Here is a 19,926-nt window from a genome sequence, read left to right as displayed (position 1 = left end):
CAAGTACCCATACACATCCTCTCCGTCACCCGTTCTAGTCTCCTCGCACGTAATGAACGGCTTCGAACTATCCGTGAACTTAACACGACGAGAGCTGTGTCTCACCCCGCAAGAGTTTGGGGATCACGAGGTGGACTTGGCTGCTTTTACAGGAATCCTTCACTTGGATATACCGGAGAGCCAAAACTGGACAACCGAGGAAGTGAAAGCGCGGTATACAATTTATAAGTCTGCTCAAACCGATCAACTGGCGCTTGCAGACTCGACTAGCGTGGTAGCAAGTCTCACTCAATGCTTAGAGCGTTTGGAACATGTCTCTACTATCGGGATGCGAGACTATCCTCCTATGGATCCATCCAAAAAGACGAGTCCATTTATCTGCCTCGGCATGCAGACATTGCGGAAACAACTCCTTGTCAACCCATGCGCACGGCTCCGGGGAAGAGCTATATGCCCTTCAACTGGTCGACCCTTAGGTAAAATGAAGGTGGACACAGGCCAAGGGCCTCACTAGTCTGTTGAAAGCTCTGAGCGCGGCATCTCCCCGGTCAGCAACCAAGAGTCTCTACATTTGTAGGGTAGAGAACAACTACATGGTTCCACCGGACTGCTTTACTCTGTCCGGGCCTCTGCATCAAAGCCTACAGGCCTGTCTTCAGGATCTGCAAGACTTGGACAACTGTCTTGGGCCAGCAGACCCGGATGATAACACAGATTTTCTCTCCCATCTCGCCACCCGGGCTGCCCCGAACCTCTTCGTCCTCCGGCTGTCCATGTGGGACCAACTCCACGATTTGAGCTCAGTTCCCTTCACCCACCTGGCTCAGAAAATTCACTTCACCCGCCTCTCAGAGCTTCATTTGCACCATGTCGAGCTCACCCAGCCCAGATTTCAGCTCTTCTTACACACCGCCGCTCCCACCTTGCAGGTCTTAACCCTGGTAGCAGTCAGTTTGAATGACCCCATTCCGGTGTTAAGGAGATGTAGCCTAGAACATCACGCCGCTATCTTCACTGTTTGGCGCAGATTCTTGGATACATTGTGAGACACTATTCCAGATATCCGCATGTTGCGCATGTGGGCACTCGCGTATCGCTGGGATAGATTCTACATGAGGGATCCCTTACTTGTTGCCCAGCATAGAAGGTATCCGTGTCCCCCACCCAGCGGCTGGTCTGGCCACAACTATAATGTCCATTATGCATCAGTCAGCTTTGCTAAAAAGATTAATCAATTAAAGCTCAACCCACACTTTCCCTTGACCTGCCATCTTCCAAGACATCACAGTACATTAGTTGTTCGTGACACAACCCCCATCCCCACCCGCCCTACTTCTTCCCCGCCTGATGTCCTAAGCTAATTAGGATGACATGAATAATAGTTCTTTCCGACGGGAGAATCCAATCACCCCGGCAGGGGCCTGTTCCCGCCGATATTAAGAAGCTACAGGGACGTCCTACTAATTTCAATGGACCAATCTAGGATTTCAGGGATCGTTTAGATAGAGTACAGTTCTGGTGGTAATCCCAAAATGACTCTATCGGCGCATTGGGTAGGTATTTTTACCTTTAGATCACTTGTACATCCGTCATACAATCAAATAGTTCCTCGATGTTACCAAATCCAGTAATTTCTATCTCCTCGGTATTTCCAACTAGGCTTCCTCAAAACGCCTAATCACTGATTAGGTGGAAAAGAGAAGAGAGGGGGAAACATCCCTTCGAGAAGGCATGCACCTACTCAAGTCACTTGCATCTTCTACAAGTCCTCTCTACCATTTTAACCGATGTCGGACTGGAATAGACAGGAAGTGGAACTGTGCGTTATGCGCGTGGATGTAATTCTTCATCTTTCCTCGGCATGTGTACATTTCCCTGCCGGAAAGCCGAATTTTCTGAAATAAGCTGTTCAGGCTTAAGCCGAGAACTTCATCAGGGCCATTGAGTGATTAGTTCATTATCAACATAAGGGTACTACTACAGTATCCTTGTTGTTGATCATCCTCAAGTCACAGTATTTCCATGAAAAGCAAAAATATTCTTGATTGAGAAAATGTATTTTGTAAGCCATGTTTATTCAAGATGATATTATCATCATTGAGAGACCCAATCTCTTATCTTCGAACAGCTCGTAAACATATTTCTCCCAATAAGCCATTCTAGTGTGCACTTTCCTTTCTAAACGATCTTTCTCTCAAATAAATTCAGAGATGCGCAGCAGTCCCCTTCTCACACCATCCCCCAATCCTCTTTACTGTGCCGATTCCTCCGTCACGAGTCGAGACCGCCCCCTACGGAATAGACTAGTGATAGGGCCGAACCAGCCCCAGGGAGCTCCATTCTGTTTCTCCGTAACTCCCAAGAACAGCCATCGAGTACCACAAGTAGTGTGCCTTAGCCTAGACCCTAGCAGAGAAGAGGCGAAAGTAAGTTGGATTAAGAAGTTGGTTGAACTAGTGAAATCACCAATGGCCCAGACAACATGGCTTCCCCTAAGGCGAGAAGGGACTCAGGGTGGCTTGCGCCTTCCCCCGCACATGCTAACCACTTTTGGACCGATTTTATTAATGGTTATATATGAGAACGATGAGCTGAAAACTGTACGTGCCGATCTTATTAAGCACATATTAATCGGACTTATCTTACACACACTTTACCTTACGCTGCGTGTCGTTGATGACTTCCTATTAGAGTTGGTTGTCATAACATGTCAGACTAGGAAATGGGGGTTTACAGTCTGTCAGTGTCTAGACCCCGTCCGTACTATGTAAGTTAGCAACATACTGGACGGGTTATAAATCGCTCACGGAAGGATTCCGCCACTAGTGAATGATCTAAAAGATGACCGTTTGCGGACTAAATTGGTGGGGGACTGATATGGATGCTGAACTTTGTTTACTATTGCCAACTACTGCAATGCGGGAAAGAAAAGCATCATGATCTATGGGCTACCTTGTCATAAGTCTCTCGCTTCTCGATAGGCTCATGCTCATGTTTATCTCGGTGTCTCGGGAAGATACTTGGGATAGAATGGCTTCAATACGACCAGAGGGGAAAGTGGAGATAAGAATCTCACCACTGCAGTCTATCTAAGAGCTAAGCCGGGGGTTCCTTGCTAGCCTCGGACCGTCGGACAACCCGCGGGTGCTTGAGCTTTAAGCCCACCCACATGAGCGACCGAAGTCCGACAAACTCATTGTTTACGCTGGTTCACTTTTGTTGGAGCCGTCTAAAAAGGAGGCGAAAAGAGACCACCACGCGCCTGGCATATGCTCCGTATATAGGCTTCATTTTAGTGCCCATCAATTGCCTACTGTTATACGCAACCAATTGTGTTCCCACGACTATGCAAAACGTTCATGATGGATTATCGTGGACTTCTACGTATATGTCCACCGTCTTCCTGACTCCGTCGACCGGTAGCTGATCTTCTTCTGTCAGCCACTGAGTGCTTTCCGTGCTTTCTGCACCATCCCTATCCCTGCGAACCCCACTATCGTGTATCGTATACAGTCCATTTTGCGTCATATTATCATCCCTGGAGAATAGATCAGTGCCTCGGAAGCCTGGCAAAAGCGTTGAGTGCCTTCTTGCGCGGGAGCTGGAGCCAGCCTGGTTTCGAGACATGGATCTTGAACCGGTAGCTCCTTGAGTCGTGTTGAGCTCGATATCAGATACATGGACGTCGTTTAATCCTGACTTTAAGCTGCTGAGAATGCGATATATGGAAGGCATGCAGGCTGCAATAATGCTGAGGTACATCGTGAGCCTGTAAAAAGGGAGATCAGCTACCAAGAGATTGTCACCCGACAAAAAAGCTTACTCATTGCAAATTTCGACGTTGACAATAGTCCCTGTGAAGATGCCATATTCCTTAGCTGTCATTTCCATTCTTCTCCCGGCTACTGGACATACATGTTGGATCGTTTGAGCGCAAGTATGTCGGCAGGTATACTAGTTCGGTGATACTGACTGCTACCACACTCCAAGGTTGTCAGCATGTGCTCAGGTTGTATGTTCAGTAAAGGCTCCTTACATGAGCCGTGCGCAGAACGAAGCAATGATTTGGAGACGCTTCTGAAATGGCATTTGCACGTTCCAAAGCATAACCAGCGGCAGTACCACCAGTGCCAGGTCCGTAAGGATGTTGATAATTATGATCGGGTATGCAACGGCTCCCTGAAAATTATTAGGCAAGGCAATTGTCCGAGGTCCTGATATCTCACCTCCCCGGCACATTGACTAGGCAGATACTCCCACTGTGGCCGACACTGAAAGGCCGTGGCAAAAAGTGCAAAAACTGTCCATAGACCGACAACTATGACGACAACCATATTGGCTTGTCTGATGTGTTGACCCGGTGTGATTCTGTAAATCAATCGACATGTTGACACTTTTGAGAGTGAAAGGACCAAAATCGGGAGTAGTTGAGCGGCATAAGTCAACTAAACAATAACAACAAAAAGGTGAGCTTTATGAGATACTTGATAATGGGAGGATGGCGGACCTTGTTGTACTTAGAGAATTCAGCAGAGGAAAGAGAAGAGGTGTGTCTTCCAAGGCCATTGTCAACCGCAAATTGAGTGAGAAGACTTTGGATGAAAGCGATGACCTGCCAGTGCATTGGCATCAACTATGGTCCCAGAAGAACAGGACGGGCTCTATACCAAAGCAATCCAAAGAGGTGCATCCGTGCTGAAAAGCACCGTCTTCGAGTATAACGTGGACCCAAATTTGACGACGACAACAATTAGAGTCACGAATAGAAAGATGAAGGCTACAATTGTGAGCGCTGGGCCTCTGTTATCAGGTGTTATCGCTTCTAAGGGTGGCAAAAGCTCAGACGAGAATGGTGACATAGCGGCAATAGAGCAAAAAGCATGCTCTCGGTGCTAAGTGCACTGGCAGACGCAGAAATCAAGAAGACCAGCAGGGTCTCGTGCATTGTATCTATATATAAGCTCCATGTACTTTGCACGTTGAGGCTGACAGGGGGTTACTTCCTTCTTCCATGGGGGTAAGAATTTTTTCCTTGACCCTATTGTGTAGCCTAACTGGATTCCGTCGTAGACGATCTAAGTATATTAGTCTCTAGCAAGTCCAGCAGACAGGGGCCATCCTGGGGGATTTGGTCCAAACTTTTCCGTCTTATGCGTCTCAGCTCAGGCTCCGCTCAGCGGCCAAAGACGTGGGATTGAGCGGTTAGTGGCAGTAGAAAGAACTCGAAACAAAACGCAGAAGGATGAGTTCCCTGCTTAGTTCAATTACAAGCCTCGTACTAGATCGGGGCGGGGGTTACATCCTGCAGGTCGGCTGGACCCGTGGGCCCGTTTTAATCAACATTCATTTGACACCGACGGTTAGTTTCATCCTCATAGGATACTTAGCTTGCTTTCATTGCTTTTTCCTAAATGCAATGCCATCCCGCTTGATTTCCCCCTCAGGTTCTCTTTGCAACTCTTTTACTCCCTGCGCTGAGTTAGGTATCCGATTCCTTGGACTGAGAACGCATGCTTCTTTTTGCATGACAACGATAACCACTAGTTATGGGTTACAATCACCAAGTTGAGATGTCTGGTTTTAACAAGAGTCCTCATGCTATGAGCATAGAGGATCCTCCACCCCCATCTTCCTGCCAATATCGAGGGAAGCCGCGACTTGAGGTGCGTAGGGAGCAATTGAATGACTGGGAACTCGAGATTAACCAATGGATGCTAATATCATTCAGCGGTATCTAGGCTTTCTACCTATGCTAGCTTTCGCCGCAACCTTACAGGCATCCTGGGAATCCCTGGGATCTAGTCTATACGCGGGGTTGTTGAATGGCGGCCCAGTCGCAATCGTCTACGGCATGATACTATCTTTCGCTGGCTCTCTGAGTTTAACTCTGTCCATGGCAGAGATGGCCTCCATGTATGAGTGGTTCCCGATCTTAGAGGCGATCATGTGCCTAGATGCAACTTCCTAACCGCTGCGCCAGAAATCCCGTAGCTGGTGCTCAATACCACTGGACGTATGAGCTAGCACCTGTTGCCCCTCGATTTCTGAGCTTTATTAAAGGTGAGTGGCTCACAAACGCCTCTGAAAGCTTCACATTGGGCTGATTGGTGTCTTTCCTAACAGGCTGGGTCACGGTAAGCTGCTGATAAGCCGCTGGAGCATTAGCACTGTCCATTTTCTGACGAAGGCACGCATTCATGAATAGGTCATAGCATGGTGGGCAAATGTTGCCGTTGGGCCATACTTAGTTGGGACTGAAATCCAGGGACTTCTCGTACAGAACTATTCCTCCTACGTCCCCCAAGGCTGGCATGGGACTCTTCTCGTTTTTGCAGTCCTATTCCTGCCGCTGCTGGTCAACATTTTTGCCCGCCGTCTTCTTGCACCCGTCGAAGTACTATCGGGTGTCATCCATCTACTATCCTACCCGGCAATCATGGTTGTCATGATCGTGCTAGGGCAACGCCACACGAATGAATTCGTATGGGCGGAATTTGTCACTGACCAGAGCGGATGGCACAACGACGGGGTTATCTATTCCATTGGCTTGCTGACAGCAGCCTTCACTCTGAGCAGTGAGCCCCCAATCCCTTTTGAGTACCCGCAAATTGCCAGCTAACGCTCAATTTGATCCTTTAAACAGGCTTTGACGGTGTTATTCATATGTCAGAGGAGGTCAATGATGCTCCTAGAGCCGTTCCTCGGTCGATGGTCTGGGGCCTGGTATTGAATGCCATCCTCGCATTTGGTTTTGCTATTGCCTTGCTATATACAATGGGAGACTTCCACAGTGCACTCGATTCGGCGACCGGATACCCCATTATTGAGATATTCTATGCTCAGACAGGGTCAAAAGCAGCAGCCAGTGCAATGATGCTGCCAATTCTTCTTTCGGGCTGCTATTCATCCTTCAACGTGCTGGCATCCGTTAGTCGGCTGACATGGGCTTTTGCGCGAGATGAGGGTTTCCCATTCTCATCATTCTTCGCATATGTATCACCTCGATACAAGATCCCCCTCCGATCTCTTTTCCTCGTCACGACAATTACGGTACTGATTGCATTGATCAATATTGGCTCTTCAGCTGCTTTCAACGCCGTCCTGTCACTGGATACCCTCGCCCTATACATCTCCTACCTAGTCCCTGTCCTCTTCATGCTGATCAAGCGCATCCGCGCCCCGGCTGATATCCGCTGGGGCCCATTTACCTTGGGAAAACTGGGTATTCCGATCAATGTTTTTGCCATCCTGTACGGCACTTACATTACCATCTTCCTGCCTTGGCCTGAGACGCAACCGGTCACGGCCAGCAGCATGAACTATGGCGCCCCGGTGTTTGGCATTGCTCTGTTATTCGCGGTGATTGACTGGTTTGTTCGAGGGCATAAGAAGTGGAATGGACCCACAGTCATGCCGGAGCCGAAGTAGCGCTAGCGGCTTGGTTAGGGGATGGATAGAGTCTAGATGGGGATCGACTGTTGAGACGGACACCACTTGTTTCAGATTTAGGTTCCTATAAAAGCATGTTTTGGTTTATATAGATGCGACATATTCAGGGATAGCAGAATAGACAGAGATCCGATTTACGGTCTAATAGAGGGAAAATGACGTGGTCTTAACCAATGATGCGCATTTCAAACATCTAGTTATCATGCAGGTAGTCTCAGACTCTTAGAAGTATATACATCTTTAAAACTGCGCTCAGTAATATGCCAGATATTCCTCACATCGAAAATATATGTCCTGATATTTACCACTTCGCCTCCTTGGTGGCCTGGAACTCCTTCAGGATGGCGACTCTCTTCTGGAGAGCTTCCACCTCACGGTCCAAGGACTCGTTGACCTTAGCCTGGTCATCACCCAGCTTGATGTAGAAGTCCTTGCGGTAGGGGGTGGCCGACATGGCGGCAGAGAAGATGGGCTTAACCACGAAAGAGTGGTGGGGCTTGAGGGTGTTGCCGTAGGCTTCACGGAAGGAGTCGGAGAGCTCGGTGCTGCCATTGTTGAGGTTGTGACGGAGGGCCTGGGCAGTGAAGTCAAGACCTCTATAGGACTCATGTATCAGCATGTGTAACCCAACTGACAGATGTACCACAGAAACAGCCGCTGGATGGGTTAGGGGCAAGACGTACCTCACAAGCCAGAGCAGTCCCTCGGAGGCGACGTGCTTCTTGGTCTTGAGTTCGTTCACAACGAGGGCCTGGAGAGTCTCGGACTCGGCGGGGGCAGCCAGCTGCCTCTCTCTGACTTTCTGTGATGGGGTAAGTCTCCGTGACTGCTAACTGCGGGGTACGATGTCCGAACCTTGATGTTGTTGGTCAAATCACTCTTCACGGGGGTGAAAGCCCTGGAGCCAAGGACATCTGGCAAAGAGAATCAGCACTGTATTTTGAGGACCAATCCGTCAATGGCATACCAAACAGAGTGGTGAGGGACTCGGCGGCCTCGAGGAACTCGGTGGTCGAGATGCCGTTGGAAGCATCAATAGGAACGTCCGCGAAGGACTTCTTCTGTTGGTCGAACCAGGTAGCCATTGTGTTTTAGTGGTGGGATAGAGTCTATGGAGGTAGAAAGAAGATATGTGCAGGGGATGCAAGCGAGTGAAATACAATCAGGGGTCCAGGGGCAAGAAGAGGCAACGTGGAGGGGAAGGCGGCAGTTTATCAACAACAACGGCCGGCCTGGCACACTCTCAGACACACCGCCGGAAGCGGGACACGCAAGCGGTGAGGCCAATGAGCGGGTCCGTTGCCCCTGATCCAAGATTCGATTAGGTAAGATACAGCTCAAACACTGCAAACTCCCTCCACGGTCACGGGGCGGACAGCGACGTCATCGGTTCCTGTTGCAGTGTCGACTGCAGGAAACAAAACGCCCAATTGTTGGCACGCACCATGATTGGGTTCCTGGGAAATCCTGCCATTGTCGGATCTGCCTTCTTTGGCCTGCTTTGTTTGTCTAGGTCTATACGGTCTTCATAATTGCTTTGTTTATCCGCGTGGAGCGCTACAAGAAATGCCATGGCTTCTCGTTTATCCCCAGATCAGCATGCCAGCGACAACATGGCGACTGATTCACACGCCGCGTTTCAATGCCGTCGGCATCATGGCTTAGATACGGACTCACATACCGCTGAGAAACTGGTACGTGCTCTATCGCAATGGCCTTGTGTTGCTTTAAATTGACCCTGAAAGCATCATGCTTCTCCTCGGCATATGCACATGACCAGTAGGAGGTTCTTCATCGGCCCAATTCCCCAAGGCTGGCTGCAGAACCACCGCAAGTCATGGTGGAGAACCCGGATGAAGTTCGGCAAATATTCCTCTAAAACCGTCACCTTCTCCGCAGATCCAATCGTGGCGCATTACACACAGGGCTCCGACACCGACCAGGACGATTCGGCACCAGAAGAATCACCGGCCGCAACAGATACCACAGAGGATGAATGGACGGAAAGGGAACAAGAGGATGAGACTAGTGACCAAGAAGCGCGCCCACAAAGCGATCTCCGCACTGTACCTTACACGCTCGCGGAAGATCATGATATCTCTCGCATCACTACCACTGCGTCAGACACTGCCATTTCACATCAAGGGGACAATGAACACGATTGGAATCCATCGATGGGGAAACGGGATGGGAGTTCTGCATACTATACAGCCAGGGAGCAGGAGCCCAATGACGCGGCTGGGGCGTCCTCAAGCACCATGAACGCGGAGCAGCTTGAGCAAGGATCAAGCAAGCAAACGCTAAGTACCCCAAGCCAAAATGGAGCCAGTCAGTCAAGTCCCTTGGCACCTGCTAGTGATTATGGGTCTACAACCGCGTTACTAAGGCCGGACTCGAGATCCAAAGGAAAAGGAAGGGTCCCTACTACATCCTCCATGAACCTTGAACAGCAGGAGCCTCAGGTCGAGACTGCCGAAGAGGAGCCCCTCCGAAATGGGCGTCGATCCAGAATGGACCCATTACACCCGTTTTCGAGGAAGGCCGCCAAGCATAACCTAGACGATAATTTACTAGACAAGCAACAGAGAGTCCTATCTCGAATATCGAGGACCCAGGCTAAATTGTCGCGAAATTTGCCGCACCGACGGAAGATGAAAGAAGGGGAGGTCATCAAGGCCGAAAAGATGCTTGTGCGGATCGAGGAGACGGTACAGGAGAAGCTTCCTGATGATTATTCGGAGAACGACAGTTACAAGATGGAAACAAGGGTCGTGGATCACTGGCGGGAATACCTGGTGGCGTGTCGTTTAGCTTCCGACGAAGATGCGCCGTTCTCACTTCAGATGTACAAAACCCGTGTTATACCCGAGGTGCAGAAGGCAGGTACACGGGTTGCTCCAGTCTATGAGGTGCCGTTGGGTCGAAAGAGAACAAAGGTAAATCTCTATTCGCATCTGGATAAAGCAATCGTTCTCTGGGGTCCATGTAAGCATGGGACCAAAATCTACATCATTCGACCGAAATCTTCCGCGCACGCCGTTGAATGGTTTACATTCCTCAGCCAAGTCATGGGAAGACGCCGCCCATCTTCGCTTCCTATTCATGTCCCTGACTTGGGCGTCTCTCTTGTGTTTAACAATCCTTTCGGACAGTTGGAAGCCGCCCTTGACTCGCAGAAAAAGAACACTGGCATTCTCAGTCGGGCGGTAATCCACGAAGAATCGGCAGCCACAGCCATCGTACAGGGGTGTTTGAAACTGCTGGAAAACCGCCCGGAGTGGGCCGAGGTGCTGCAAAGGTGGTCCAAAACCGAGATCATGGGGCTTGCCTGGAAACGGTACGACCGACTGGAGTGGATTCTTGGCGCTAATGAGGAAAGGATGTACGGCTCTCTTGCTATGCACACTTCTCATGAGCTCGAGTTGCGACCAAGGCAGCATTACAACACATACATCAAGCGTGATGGAGAGAAAGCAGACGAGCCTGAACCTGTGGAAGGCTTCCTGGTGCGTCTTACATCCCAACGGGGTGTACATCAGCGAATGAACAAGATGTTTTTCAAGCGTTTATACTTTTTCACCCAGGATCATTACCTGTTTTTCTGCAGACCGTCGAAGTCGCTCCCCCCAGCGCCTCCAAGGCTGTGCCGCAGTGGGTCTGATATGCCTTCCACGCAGCAAATTCTGGACGCATCGCCTCTGTCTTATGAAGTTGACCCATATCCGCTTCAGGATGGGGACATCTCCTGGTTGCTGAGTGGCAACAAAGAGCACATCAGAAAACATGATGAGGAGGCCTTTGTACAGCGGCAGAGGAATATCCACAATCTTGAGCATGCTGATGGTTTTATCGACCTTAGCAAGGTGCAGGAGGTGCGGAATGTGCGGCGTGGTAGTTGTCCCGCCGATCCGAATATCGAGGCTGGACCAGATGTAGAATTCCACCCTGACTCTCGAGATACGCACCGGGATGACGGTGCAACGCGGCAATTTGATGACGACAGAACCTTTGAGATGCTGCTAGACAACAAGCTCGTCGTCCGTTTCCAGGCGTACAATGAGACGACTAAGAACGAATGGATGCAGCGACTTGAGGCTCTAGTCAAATACTGGAAAGACAAAATCGCAACTGATGCGGCTGAGATCAAGGCTCTCCGGCAGCGCAATCTGGAGCTGTTGGGGATCGATGAAGAATTGGAATCCATCATGGGACAATTTGCTAAAAAGTGGGAGGTCAAGAAGGCGGAAGCATCGCCGTTGTTGCACAACGTATGCTTGCTGTCAGGCTGTCGGACAATTAAGGTATGTGCTCCGTTCTGCTGATAGAGACTGTTAGATACTGTTAGATACTTACATCATAACGTAGATATCTGGACAGCTATATCGGAAGCCTCGTCGCCATTCGACCTTCAAGAAAACCCATGTTGTCCTAACGGCTGGGAAGTTGCTGATTTTCCGAAGCTCACTGAGAAAGCGCAACGGTGTTGAAGTTCCTCATATACACCAGAACTTGGAGACCTCCATCGACCTCAACGACTGTTATATCTACTCCGGTCTGTTGACAGACTCCGACTTGCTGTACGCGAACCAAACATTCGACAGCAATCACCCAGGTCACCATTCCTTACCTCGGGTGTATCTTTCGTCGGATGTCTACACAAGCAGCGATGAAGACACGGCGATCACATTCGTAATCTGGCAGCCTCTCAAGAAGAACCTATTTCGCGCACGAGAGCACGGGCTGACAGGACAGACGAAGCAGAGGCTCAAGCAAGTGTCAACGCTTGGAGTCCACGGGCGGACCATTGTGTTCAAAGCCCGGAGTCGGATAGAGAAGGACCGGTGGGTGCTGAGTATCGCATCCGAGATTAATCGGTTACAGGAGGATCAACCGGAGGATGTGCGCATAATCACATAGCATACCAAGCACAGGGACATCGAGTGTCAATTTCTGCAGGCAGATCTACCGCTCCATGATGCTTCTATCTAATACAAGGCAAAGTATCGTCTATATACAGCGCATAATAATAATACATAATCCATCCATAACCACCCGTTCACTCCAAGAACGGCCTCTCCAACTTGACAGCCTCCTTCAACACCCGATCACGCACCTCCTGCCTATAATCCTCCCCAAACCTCCTCTCCACATCCCCCTCCACGACCCCATTCTCCCAATCCGACCAATCCAACCACCTCCACCTTGGATGCAACACAGCCATCACCCGGCCCGTAATCAAACTAATACTCACCGGCCCATAAGAATTACTATCCATGGTCTTCTTCGGATCCTGGGCATCCCCCTCCAACCAAACATGATTATACGGCACGATCTGCGTCTCCTTCATACAAGGTTGTCTCGTCGTGATCTGATCCCCCGGTAACCCAATAATCCGTTTAATAGCCATATGCCGAGGATTCGCAGGCGACCTACACCACCACCCCACCAACACGATTAGCAAAATCCCAAACACAAGACACCCCAACCCGGCCCAAGCACACCACACCACCAAAACCAAACACCCAGGGTAAATGAAGGGGACAAAACAAACCGAAACGTAACCACCATCCCCCTCTCCAACCTCCTCCTCCTCTCCCACGGCCACACGCCACCCCCACCCCACATATTCACCAAAACGACATCACTCTTCGTCTGCATATTCTCATAATCCTCATTCAAGTACGGCGTCATACTCGGTCCGCGCACCCACATGACCTGGAGAACATGTTCGGAGAAGAAAAGCCCGATCGGGACGAGGGGGAGGAGAGTACCCATGAAGCGGAAGGTGGTGCGGTAGGGACGCGGGAGGGAGGCGTAGGTGTTGCGGAGGTGGGCGAAGAAGGAGGGGCGTTTTTGAGCTTGGGGTTGTGGTTGTGAGGCCGAGGGCGATTGGGATTGCGGTTGGGGGTTGGAGGTGAGCTTGGAGCGGGGGAGAGCGCCGCGGCGGAGTTTGGCGAGGTCTGGGGGGAGGACGCGGAATTTGGGCGATTGAGGGGGTGGGTTATTTGGTGGTGGCATTTTGGGTTGCGGTATGAGGTTTGGGTTGGGGGTTTGCGATGGATGTGGTGGTTTGAGGTCGGAGGGTGGACGGAGGTGGGCGGGTGGTGGTCTGTTGGTCGGGGATCGGGTTGGTGGGGTTGGAGGTTTAAGACGAAATCTCTATGTCTGACGGTTTGTGGACAGGAGATGAGGTGGATTGAGAGGTCAATGGGTATCAATTGCTAGACTGAGTGGTGTCGCATCAGATGCAGCGTTTGTGGTTATCAAATTATCCCGATATCGTGAGCTTGTTTGCACAGTTTGCATAGTTACTTTTTGGGTATACAGAGAAGGGTTGTGTCGGCGGCGCGACGAGTATCACCATTGCAATCATTAATCAGAGTTGAGATACTCCCACGTAAAGACATGAGGTCATAAGGAAATGCCATCTGAAACAATGACATCTCAAGGTCTGCTTTGCATGACCATAAACGCTACCATTAAACAACCCACCCAACGCCAAGCCTAAATCAAGTCAATGCATGGCTGCCTCATTGTTGCCTGGAGCAAAGCAACTACCAATCTTTTGCTAGAAGACTGTCCGACATATGCGATCCATCCATCTCAATAATCCCACTGGACTGAACTGACTGAACGCTCTGCACGTCATTCTCAGAAGACGGACTATCGACTTGCACCGGCTCATCATCAAGCTTCTCGGTGCGGCCGTCTTCCGATCCGTCAACCTCCTCCCAGTCATCGTCGGATTTGATAGAAAAATCTTCGAAGTAGCTTTTACTGCTCTGGTCGGTATGGCCCGTATTAACCTTCTGCTTCTTAGTTTCCGGTTGTCCGTCCAAGGCAGGGTCCACGGTTGGCGGGTCAGGAAGCTTGGCTGCGAGTATCTCTGCCGATTTCGAAGACTCACCGTCAGATTCTGATTGGGGTCCGAGGTCGCTGCTGGCACTGGGGACCTGATCTTCTGGTGGGAAGAACAAGCTAAACCGTCATTAGCTGAGACTACCAATAGGTATTAGTCCGGGCATCACTCACGGAGTAATCTCCTCATAGGCTACCTCATCCTTGTGCTCAAAGTTGCAGAAAATGATGCGCTCAAATTTCCCAATGTTGTCCGGCTGCTCCATAAACTTCCGTGTCTCATCGAGGACAGCCCGAGCGGCAGCCTCACTTGGATATCCATACACGCCAGTGCTGATTGCCGAAAACGCAATGCTTTTCATATTGTTCTCCACGGCCAACTCCAGACTCCGCCGGTAGCAGCTACGCAGCAACGATTCCGGGCGTTTCCGACCCCTTCGCAGTTCAAGGCCATAGATAGGTCCAACGGCGTGGATGATCTTTTTGCACGGAAGGTCGTGTGCAGAGGTTATCTTGGCGTCGCCAGTGTCGCAGCCATCGAGGGCCTCGCACTCTTGGAGCAATTCGGGCCCGGCGGCACGGTGGATGGCACCGTCGACGCCACCACCTCCAAGAAGAGACTTGTTGGCTGCATTGACGATGCAGTCGACTTGCAGTTTCGTGATGTCGCTGCGGATCAGAGAGATGGTGTCGTTAAAGGCCTTCGAGGGCTGCACGCGAGGGGATGAGGCTGGAAGCAGGTGCCTGAGTTTGTATAGAAGGGCAATAGTCGGGATCTCTGCGAGCGGTACAAGAGGGCACGCCATTCTTAGTAGTGTAACGAATTGGACGGATTAACTCAACGATACGGTCGATTCGAGCAGATGATGCAATGTCGCCAGCGATCAGCCGAATGCTCGTCACGGTATGCGATCTAGCTGAGTGCAACGTTGGTCACCATAAGACAGGCTTCAAACTAAGAAACCTTTGAGTCCAGCACAAATTAGTGATGTAGAGAAGATGACGATGATGATGATGATGATAGATCGAGGACCGTGTTGCTCTATTGTTAGGGAGGGGAGCTCGCACGTGATGCGCGATTCCTTTATCTTATCGAAAGGTGAGCTTAATCCTAGCATGTGACCAACACCTGTCATTCCTGGAGTCAGTGGGGATTTCTAGGCCATATACTCCGTAAGTATGGCACTTAATGACTTGCTCTTGACCTCAGGTCTTGTGAGACAAGTGACCACTACGTCGAGAAGCTGAACGTTGAAATATAACTATATCATGGCTGCTTTGTCATCGATGGAAAATTCCTTCATAGTCACTTCCATTACAAAGTGTTACCTCATCCCTGTGAATGATATCCGGCGCCGCGCGGGAGTTGCCTGAGGATCTTGTGGATCTTCCCTTCCTATTGAAGGAGGCATCCCACATAGGTTGGCAACTATATAAAGGGCTTGCGCCAGTTGTGTAGTTCTCCGTTCATCATCAGTCAACATCGTTGAGTCCCGTCAACTTCCTGGCATCGCATTTAGAACGCCTACACACCTGACCTACTGGCAGCATATAGCTACTAGTCTATCTGATGAATGACTGTTAGCACTGATATTCAATGATTCCATGTTTTAATTCTGTCTACTCCGTACCCTATCACTACTTCGAGCCACCTTCCCTACGTCTTCAGTCACTCTAGATATTGTACGGAAGATATGACATGGAAGCCATCGCTCACAAGAGTTCCCAGTTCAACAATCATATCATAATGATGCTGAATCTTATGAGTAATATTCCTATACTCAACCGAGGCCAATAATTGCCCTTAGCAATCAGCAAGGAGAACCCTGTACTACACAGAACGTCCAGGGTCCATGATGCAAAGAGCACAATGACTTCACACCCAAGACAATCACGACATCAACCTGTCAAAATGATAGATAACAATGCCCATAGGTACTACGTAGGTAGTTCACCGGGACGATCGAGGCTGTCATGATGTCAACCGATCTATCTAGTTACTACCCGATCTAGAACGATGCTATGATCTGGTCCGAGTCCCTACACCCACATAAAGTACTCCGTACCTAACCTTCTTACCCCAATATCTTACCTATCTCATCCGATATGACTTGTAGAGTATACAGCGCACACAGTCTGTATGCAATATGTGCAAATAAATCCCCAGATAAGCAAGCCACATCTTACAATGGCAAACGATGATTGGTCCAGCCACGAGTAAGGCGAGCTAATGCAAGGGCGCTGACCGGGTTGCACGCGACAGTACTCCGTATCCATTGTTTTTGATCGAAGACAATCACCGCCGACAGGCTGACGGGTGCACCCAAGTCTCTCGTCTAAGCTCTATACTCTCAAGCTCATGTACTCCGTATATTAGGTCGGATGCAGCTAGCTACATACATAGCCACCCGATCATCCCAGCGCCTAGATGATTCCCACACATACCTACCCCTGTCACTGCATTCCATACATATCCTTGCAGGGCGTTTGTTCCCTGATGAGGAAATTCGTATTTGTGCTATGTATGGAGCAGATCGGACGGCAATCTCGATCTTCCAAGATCCTCCACAACATACCGTCAGTATCGAGATGCATTAGCCTTGCTTGTGCGGGACAGGTGCATCAGCCATCGAGTATCTATCTATCTAGTCCGTAGTCCGAAGTCCGTCTGATAAGTGGGGACTCGGCTAGATAGTTCGAGGCGACCCTCCCCCCTCCCCCCTGTCCGGAGTAGTAAGTAATGCAGTTGCCTTACCCGTTGCCTTCTAGATTCCCTAAGAAAAAAAAAGGAAAAAAAAAAGAAAAGAAAGACACGCACGCCCGGGGCGATGATATAAGTACTGGTCCATGACAGCTGTCATTGTTTCTACCCTTGCAGATTGGAAAATCGGGGTCGATGTTAGTTTCTAGTTGAGGCTGATCGAGATGCGATAATAACCTATCACATTATTTACTAATCAGGGTCTTGAATGGTAGTTGATACTCCGTAGGGAGGACTGATCCTCCAGGCCAAATTTTACTACGGATATAGTACCTAAGGTAGTTCAAAGGTTCACCCACATAGTAAATTCCAGCAAGAGTGTATACCTAGGGACAACCCCTTAGAAAACCACCAAAAAGCAACAGAACAAAAATAGAAAAAAATTTAGAAAGTAAGGAGTGACAGATAGCGCAGGGGAAAAAAAACCTGTTTTTTTCCCCTTTCCCTCTTCCCCCAGGATTGGCAAGGTCAGCTGCAGTTGCAGAGCAAGCAGCGCGCGGTAGCGAACCCCCCGCCCCCTTCTGCCGAGAAGAAATTGTAACCGATCTCGATCAGCGATCTCAAAACTTTCCCTAAACTGATCCCGATGATCCAGGGTGGGTGGGTCATACTCATAGGTATCTAGTAGGTTCATCAGCATCGTCGCACAACATACTCATGAGATCGAAAAGCCAATTCCAATTCCAATTTCAAATTCCTTTGTTCGAGGAATTTTCAATCAGGAGGCAAAACAAAAAACATAACACTATGGAAGTACTGCGTAGAGGGGAAAGAAAAAAAAATTCTTCTTTTTCTTCTCCTTCCATTTTGCTTCTAGCCTTGCCAAATTCTTCAATCTCAACCAACCCCTCTCCTCAACTAAATTTTAAGATGGTCAATGGTCGACGGTCGGTCGGGGGGCTTCGATCACGGTTCTTCATTCCGTCCACTCAGCGGGGTCATCCGCGGTGGGGCACGGTGCAGAAGATACCCACTTGGTTAAAGATCTGAGGTTCTTTCCATCTAGGCACCATCGCGGAAACCCAAGATGCATGCTCTTCTCATCCCGTGGGATCGCTTATTCTAACCCGCATTGGGAATGAGCTCCATAATGCTGACCGATAGATCGCGGCGCTACCCGAGTCGAAGATGGGGTTTCAAGCAAAGCCTTACGCCGGATCTAGATGGTTGGGATGTGGATGGGGAAAGGGATGGGATCAGCCTACCACAGAAGAATCACGAATAAATTGATACTGCGGAGCAAATCCCGTCGGGGATTGCTTTGTGGTTTTGGTAGGAACTAGATACGATGTAGAAAGAGCAACATCCCATCACAAACCATCCCATCCATCCATCTTCTCTAGGTAGTTAGTTAGGACCATTCATAGGGAGGAGAAGCGGGTGAGACATCGAAAAATTTCAAATCCTAAAGATGGAGACCAACTAACCTGAAAGACCATCCATCAATCCATCCATATCCACAACCCCGTTCTGTACACACACACACAAACACGCACACACTTACGTGCATACTTGCAGGCGGCTTTTCCTAAGGCATCCTAGCAACTTGATTTAGGCAGCCGTGCATTCCGGTTCCCTTCCGGTCTGTTATGGCTCCTCTTCACCCCCTCGTGTTCCCGAGTCACGACTTGTTGTCTCAGGGGGGACTGAGTTGGCACCTTTCCATTCCAGGGGTGAAGTGAGATTTAGTATATCCATCGGTCCGGCATCCATGGACGATGATAGGATAGCATGGGAGCCTAGGCTGGGGCCCGATTAGCGAGTTCCGTCCCATCTTGGGTTTCTGTATCCGTAATCGCACCAACAAAGCCACTAGATACCTTAAAGTTAATCCCCATCCTGTCCAATCGCATTCCAACGCCTCGATTGACACGAGGCGTAAGACTACACGTATGTAGGTCGACCTGCAGATACGGCTCTAGTATGTAATAAGAATGTGTCTGTATAGTAAGGTATGTACGGGGTACTCAAGAGTCTGATACATAATTTTCGTACTTACAGCTTACAGATTTACCTGACGCAGGGTTACCCTGATGCATAGCGTGTGTATGCATGTATGCATGCATGCACAGAACAGGAATGAAGATACTTGCTTTACTTGCCTGGTTTGGATATATCAAATTCGAGTTAAGCACTCTCATGCAGATAGGGTTGAGACAATCGGTTTCGCAACACTCACCGATTTACCATGCAGATGGAGCCCGTACGTCATATTTGACTATTGCTGCTGTGTAACAGGCATATCATTCCTTCTGATGTATGCCCGAAGATAAAAGACCAATGCTGGTCTGAGATAGTCCCTATGCATACTTAGGAGGGGGGTTCCTACATAGTAGCTATGCAGCGCCATGTTCCACAGCATAGGGATTGTCTGGTCCTATCTAGACCAAGCTGACGTATGTAATACGATGAGTGGAGACCGAGGGAGTATGTGTGTATGCGTGTACGTATCTAAGCAGTAAGCAGGTATTGCATACAGCGTATGGTCCAAATACGGCCTACCTAGTAATCCGCTGGCAGCGTACTCGATACGCAGCAAGAGTCGAAGGCCCATGACACGCGACTAGCAGGACAGGCCCACAAAGCTAAGAGAAATAGCATGATATGTTTCCGTGGATATCTGAGACCGTATGGAGCAAGAGTGAGTTCGAGAAGATGCAGACCCAAGATTGTGAGTCCAGTCTCCAGCTTCAGATAGGTAAGAACCAAACAAAGCGCCCGGATTTGACTTGCGTTTCATAGCGCTGTCACAGATCAGATCCCGATGCCCAAGCCATCGATCCACCTTTGACCGTGTTCCGATCCGAGATGAGATATTCTGACTAAACTTTCTCGACTAACCATGGTTCGGGGTCCGA

General features: G+C 49.6%; 7 protein-coding genes across 7 annotated transcripts; 3 read left to right on the top strand and 4 right to left on the bottom strand.

Moving 5' to 3' along the window:
* Positions 1-52: 52 nt before the first annotated feature.
* On the top strand, positions 53-1,046 carry BO80DRAFT_480266 (uncharacterized protein; the record flags this gene model as incomplete). The annotated part of the gene is made up of 2 exons (XM_025723329.1): positions 53-476; positions 583-1,046. 2 exons carry the CDS (start codon positions 53-55, stop codon positions 1,044-1,046), a joined length of 888 nt encoding a protein of 295 aa, XP_025572550.1.
* Positions 1,047-3,341: 2,295 nt separating this feature from the next.
* BO80DRAFT_412889 (uncharacterized protein) lies at positions 3,342-4,868 on the bottom strand. Its single transcript, XM_025718034.1, has 7 exons — positions 4,668-4,868; positions 4,508-4,612; positions 4,227-4,445; positions 4,037-4,179; positions 3,916-3,983; positions 3,824-3,854; positions 3,342-3,769 (listed from the first exon to the last, which is right to left on the bottom strand). The coding sequence occupies exons 1-7, from the start codon at positions 4,857-4,859 to the stop codon at positions 3,358-3,360; spliced, it is 1,170 nt and encodes a 389-aa protein (XP_025572549.1). The 5' UTR covers positions 4,860-4,868; the 3' UTR covers positions 3,342-3,357.
* A 571-nt stretch (positions 4,869-5,439) lies between these two features.
* BO80DRAFT_412886 (amino acid permease) lies at positions 5,440-7,595 on the top strand. The gene is made up of 6 exons (XM_025718033.1): positions 5,440-5,663; positions 5,729-5,913; positions 5,981-6,060; positions 6,124-6,134; positions 6,206-6,575; positions 6,644-7,595. The coding sequence occupies exons 1-6, from the start codon at positions 5,547-5,549 to the stop codon at positions 7,426-7,428; spliced, it is 1,548 nt and encodes a 515-aa protein (XP_025572548.1). The 5' UTR covers positions 5,440-5,546; the 3' UTR covers positions 7,429-7,595.
* Positions 7,596-7,599: 4 nt separating this feature from the next.
* BO80DRAFT_467121 (GLTP domain-containing protein) lies at positions 7,600-8,582 on the bottom strand. Its single transcript, XM_025722825.1, has 4 exons — positions 8,417-8,582; positions 8,305-8,363; positions 8,133-8,251; positions 7,600-8,045 (listed from the first exon to the last, which is right to left on the bottom strand). The coding sequence occupies exons 1-4, from the start codon at positions 8,532-8,534 to the stop codon at positions 7,751-7,753; spliced, it is 591 nt and encodes a 196-aa protein (XP_025572547.1). The 5' UTR covers positions 8,535-8,582; the 3' UTR covers positions 7,600-7,750.
* A 299-nt stretch (positions 8,583-8,881) lies between these two features.
* Positions 8,882-12,496, top strand: BO80DRAFT_427517 (uncharacterized protein). Its single transcript, XM_025720027.1, has 3 exons — positions 8,882-9,143; positions 9,195-11,750; positions 11,815-12,496. The coding sequence occupies exons 1-3, from the start codon at positions 9,021-9,023 to the stop codon at positions 12,364-12,366; spliced, it is 3,231 nt and encodes a 1,076-aa protein (XP_025572546.1). The 5' UTR covers positions 8,882-9,020; the 3' UTR covers positions 12,367-12,496.
* Positions 12,139-13,693, bottom strand: BO80DRAFT_164300 (putative mitochondrial inner membrane protease subunit Imp2). Its single transcript, XM_025713888.1, has 2 exons — positions 13,001-13,693; positions 12,139-12,878 (listed from the first exon to the last, which is right to left on the bottom strand). The coding sequence occupies exons 1-2, from the start codon at positions 13,465-13,467 to the stop codon at positions 12,506-12,508; spliced, it is 840 nt and encodes a 279-aa protein (XP_025572545.1). The 5' UTR covers positions 13,468-13,693; the 3' UTR covers positions 12,139-12,505.
* Positions 13,694-14,003: 310 nt separating this feature from the next.
* Positions 14,004-15,113, bottom strand: BO80DRAFT_361946 (macro domain-containing protein; the record flags this gene model as incomplete). The annotated part of the gene is made up of 2 exons (XM_025716038.1): positions 14,004-14,427; positions 14,482-15,113. 2 exons carry the CDS (start codon positions 15,111-15,113, stop codon positions 14,004-14,006), a joined length of 1,056 nt encoding a protein of 351 aa, XP_025572544.1.
* Positions 15,114-19,926: the final 4,813 nt, after the last annotated feature.

Source organism: Aspergillus ibericus (genome assembly GCF_003184845.1).
Source record: "Aspergillus ibericus CBS 121593 unplaced genomic scaffold BO80scaffold_37, whole genome shotgun sequence".
Classification (NCBI taxonomy): domain Eukaryota; kingdom Fungi; phylum Ascomycota; class Eurotiomycetes; order Eurotiales; family Aspergillaceae; genus Aspergillus; species Aspergillus ibericus.
This window is presented reverse-complemented; position numbering and strand designations above follow the sequence as displayed.